We start from the raw sequence: 5000 nt of genomic DNA, 5'->3' as shown, positions 1-5000 counted from the left end.
TAATTAGAAACCATTTGGGTTATTGTAGTCAGAGTATTTCTTCTTTTATTTATTCATTTATTTGTAGATAAAAGGTTGAGGTAATAGATAGCATAAATCATAAGCTTTAGAAAGGAAGAAGAAATGTATATCTAATGATATATTTTCATTTTAGAGACTGTTCTTCTATATACTTGTCTACTTCTCAATCAGAAAGTTAAAAGATAAATAGATAATTTACAATTCACATTTTCCAGCTCATGCAACAGCAAATGTTGCTCGTCCAAGTGTTGTGGATGAAGATGATAAACCAATTGACACAACTCAACATAGTGATGAGGAATCTGACTCCTTCTGGGTTACCTCTCAGGGCAAATTCAAGTTTAAAATGGAAGAACTACCATCTCATCTGCAAGTCATATACACCATATTGAAGGTAGGATTACTTTATACATATTTAATGTATTTTTGAAGGATGAGAATTCAATTTTCTGGTTATCTGGTGAATGAAGAACCTCTGATGTAGAATAACTGTTTTATTGGGAAAATGAATTTATGAATAGTGAGGCCTCCATTTCCTAGCATCATTTTCCACTATATTTTTCATTCTTTTTGAACATCTCATTTTTACCTGATATTTCATAAAATGTCAAACAAAACAAATCCAATTGTATCTGCTCATGATTGTATTTTTATCTGGGGTCATTTCAGCGGCTGGAAACAACAGAAGATGGTGATGTTGTTTACCATATGTGTGAATGTTTGAAATACTTGGTACTTCATGGAGAAGCCATGGCTCATGCAGCTAATGAACACAGAGGCTTTTTGATCTGGTGTCAAGAAAATAAGTCTATCAAAATGTGAGTATTTTTGAATTTTTGTTAATGACTTTTTTTTTATATTGTATAAGTGATGTACCGTTGTTAAGAGTGTTTGTGATATTGTCAGAGAAAATTATATATCATTTGGCATCTGTAAGTGAATAGAAGTAATTTTCTAGACTTAAAAATTTATGTCAATATTTGAAACAAGAAGGATGGCATAACAAGTTTTAGATTTTATGTTATAAACTATTTGTTCAGTAACTGATCATTTGCATATTTGCACAATATAACAAAATGCTTGTTGCTTGTTGTAATAATTGTGTTTTCCAAATATATATAGCTTCGAATTATCTTAAACAGCAAATAGGATAGTCCTCTACGTGAAAATTTGAACTTTTGAAATTATCAAATAATTGCAATGTCTTGAAATTCTGTCATTTATTTCTAATGACACTGTGATAGCTAATATTAGATAAGGAAATACCAGGAATTTATATTGCTTTGTTCTTATGAAACTTGACAAAGATATGCCACTAATTGTCCTTTGCCTCATAATTGTGTAGGTGTTCAAATAAATCCAAAGTTCATACTTGTGTTATAATTTTTTTTTTTCTTTTTTTAATTCAAACTGAAGAACTTTTGTTATTTCATTACTCTATCTTATGGTTATAGTATGTGGTCACTGATAGAAGCCGAATGGTCACATGTTGCTGAAGTCTGTGTTTCACTGCTGCTGCACTTTGTGACTTTGCCATGTGGTTCTGACATATTCTGGAAGTTATGTGAAAACCATTTTAATCATCAAGATTGGAAGGTCCGATTTCAAGCAGGTTAGTTCAACCTCAAATATTTATAACTAATAATACTTGATAATCTTTTATGTTTAGAATCTGTATACTAATACTGTTTGCATCTATATATGAATAAAATTGTATCATTTCTCTTTAATTATCAGTTGAAAAGGTGGTGGTCATCGGACGTTTTTTGGGATTGTCTGCTGTACGACAGTGTCCAGGACTGCAGGCAGCAATTGCTCATGCGTTCTGCTTCCTCATTGCATCTTTAGATGATATTAATGTTGCAGTAGCTCAGCGAGCTTCTCTTTACTTGACAACATTACCAGACTGTGGTCTGCGAGCACTCTGTTGGTGCTTAGAACAGCAGGTAATGAATTAATGATCTAAATTATTTCAAGTGTCTTCTTAATGAAATTGCTCAAGAGTCTTTTGATACATCAAAACCCCACCCTTTCTGTCTCTTCTTCATGATTTTTCTTTCATTGTCTTTCTAGTTTGATAGCGTTATCATGGACAGGCCAATGATCATTCAAGCCCTTCATCAGCTGAGCTCCCGTCTTCCAGACCGTCGAATCTTGTCCTGGGAATTCTTTTACAATCGATTTGATGCACTTTATCTTGAAGCTCAGATTGCACTTGAAAAATATGGAGACATTGCCTTCCCTAGAGGTAAGAAATCAGATAAGTATTGGTATAACATGTGAGGGCTATATAATGCCAGAGATTATATATTTGTTTCTTTATATACCTTAGTGTAGTCTGACTGAGAGGAATTGGTTGTAGCTTCTCCATTTTTATATTTCAATGTTGAAGTTTGTATAATTTTTTAGCTTAAAGATGATGAAATTATGCTTTAAAGACCCTCTGTTTTTACTTGGAGTTGGTCTCTGGAAAAAGAGGAATACTACTTCCTTCTAAATTTCATATTCCAGACTTGAAGAATTCAGATATGACAAGTGATGTCTTCGAAAGAAAGTTAAGCAAAGCAAAGGATGCTTTGACCCTGGTTCAGAGTGCAAGTGTTCGAACTCTCTCGGGATCTCTTGGCACAAAGTGGCCATACAAACGAACAATGTCAGCTCCAGCTAACATGCTTAATCGTGCAGTTGAGAAACAAGGTAAGGATGACTTAGTTTATCACCTGTTTGGCATTCAGCCTAATTTGATTAACTAACAAGAAAAAAAAATTGTTTTTTAATCACTCAGATTGTATAAGAGTACAGGATTTAATGTTTTTGAGAATTTTATAGTTATTTTAGGGAACATAAAATTTTGGTCCTGTGAAGATTTTATATATGACTTAACCTATAATGTTGCAAAAATATATATGGAACTACACAAACAGAAATGTAGTTTGTAGAAGTCTGTGATGTAAAAGTAGCCATAATTCTAAGCAATTTTAAGAATCATTACTACAGTTTAGATACAATTGTAATAATATTCAATGTGAAACACTGCACATTTATGTTATTTGTGGTCTCGTGTCTCATGATGTAACTCTGTCCATTGGTAGGACTATATGTCTGCATGGCACATAAGATATAGAAATGTTACTTGATTTTAAATAGAAAATGTGCTTTGATTAGAAATTTACAAGGGATTTGGAGATGCAGAGTTCACATTCACCCTATGTGACTCTCAAGACAAGAGTCTATCAACTCACTATTCTCTTGCAGCTTTTGTGCGTTTAATTATTGAACATAATTTTTTTAGTCCTCTGGGTTTCATGTGTCCTGAGGTTTTCCATCTGTTTAGTATTTTGTCAGTTTTATTTTTTATTAGGCTTTTTTTTTTGAGATATCTGATATTTCCATATTAGATTTTATCTTGTATTTATCTTTTAATGTATCTCTAACAATGCCAAGGACCATTTTTATTTTGTGATCTTTTGTGTCTGTAATTGTTGTATAGGGATCCCTTTCTGGTGTTGGACTGTTATAGGACTGGATACTGGACCCAAAAGCATTCATGTGGTAAAATCTGGCTGCAGTTGAAATCCAAGTTTGCTGGTATTAATCTGAAAACTGCAAAATATAATTATTGCTATTATGATGTAATCTAGGGTAACTGCAATATATATTGGAAACTGCATGTCATTTGGAGTCATATTAAAATTCCTGCTTGAGCCAGACAGATATTCAATGAATCATAAACAGCAACACCTACACAAATATTTAAGAAAAAGTCTTCATTGATCAGTACTGTGAATATGCATATTCTAATATAATTTTTCCATATATTGCACACCATGGGGGTGACCAGGTTTCGTAATTACACAGTTCTCTGGTTATCATTTCGTATTTTATGATCTTACTCTAATACTGCTTAAATTTGATAGATTTTTTTACTTGGATATTATGTTGTTTTAATCCCTTACCAAGGGGGCTATTTTGGTGCCAAATGGTTGAAACGCTGGGATATTTCAAATATGTAAGCCTAATGCCTTGGGCCATTTGCATGCTCTGGCTGCGGCTGAGTGCTACATGCCCGATCACCTGGTGCGCCGGCCAAAAGGAAAGCCACAACAAACTAATTTGTCCCCAGTGGCTGAAGACGTGATATCTTGTCACCCAGTGTTAATGGGTTAAAAGTATCTATTCAGATTACCTCTTTCATCTGACCAGTTGATTATTTTATTTCCAAAAATACTACCTATAAATGTTTATAAAGTATTTTTCACATTTTTCAATCCATTTACTCATATGTTTTATTTACAAAGCACAGACTATTAGATTAGTCGTGACTAAGAAAGAACTACTTTTCAGATTAGCTGTTGGTACTTGCCATTACTTTTTCTACACCTCTCCTTTTTTATTTTATCATATATATTAGATGATATGACTTCTGCATAATACAAAACCCAAGAATTTCCATTTTGAATATAGGTTTTGAGCAGGACTGCCTTTTGGTGACTATAGCTGAAAACTCAATGGTTTTTACCAACCTTCTCACTGACCTGTGGTTTGTTACTATTAAGCACACTACTAAGCAATACAGTTTTGGTTATTAAGAAATGTATACGTTTATTTTTTTTACCTTAGTTGAATATACTGTTGATCATCCATTTCAAAAGGTGCACATTTGTTAAGATTGCTATGCATTTCTTAAGGGATTTTAGATATCTTGATAAAACATTAATATTAGTTTGATATAACCTTACTGCTAATCCAGCCTCCCAGACTTACCATTAGCTTTTGATAGAAAATATTTAATGGGAAAAACATTAGAGTTTTACAAGTGTATCACACTGGTGACTGTGGGTGACACTCTAAACCACAGGAAGTTGAGATTTGGGGTGTATATTTAACCCCTTGATGCATTAATGACGAGGCAGTTTTGGCTCCACCTGGATATTAGGCCTGCACATTTTGAAATAACATTCATGTCATGTCCAGGCAGA

General features: G+C 33.2%; 1 protein-coding gene across 19 annotated transcripts in view; it reads left to right on the top strand.

Annotated features, from left to right (window-relative positions):
• Window positions 1-5000, top strand: part of unc79 (UNC-79 domain-containing protein) — a 120234-nt gene that overhangs the window by 56778 nt on the left and 58456 nt on the right. For all 19 annotated transcript variants that reach the window (XM_086548145.1, XM_086548134.1, XM_086548135.1 and 16 more), the window contains 6 exons: window positions 237-415; window positions 691-839; window positions 1476-1633; window positions 1759-1967; window positions 2095-2269; window positions 2533-2718. In XM_086548145.1, the coding sequence (XP_086404271.1) occupies window positions 237-415; window positions 691-839; window positions 1476-1633; window positions 1759-1967; window positions 2095-2269; window positions 2533-2718 (1056 nt within the window). The remainder of the gene's footprint in view (window positions 1-236; window positions 416-690; window positions 840-1475; window positions 1634-1758; window positions 1968-2094; window positions 2270-2532; window positions 2719-5000) is intronic.

This window comes from Penaeus japonicus, unplaced genomic scaffold (genome assembly GCF_977035675.1).
Source record: "Penaeus japonicus unplaced genomic scaffold, GWHDUDI00000001_assembly GWHDUDI00000020, whole genome shotgun sequence".
NCBI lineage: Eukaryota > Metazoa > Arthropoda > Malacostraca > Decapoda > Penaeidae > Penaeus > Penaeus japonicus.
The sequence above is the reverse complement of the archived record's forward strand: the minus strand, read 5'-3'. Positions and strand labels throughout refer to the sequence as shown.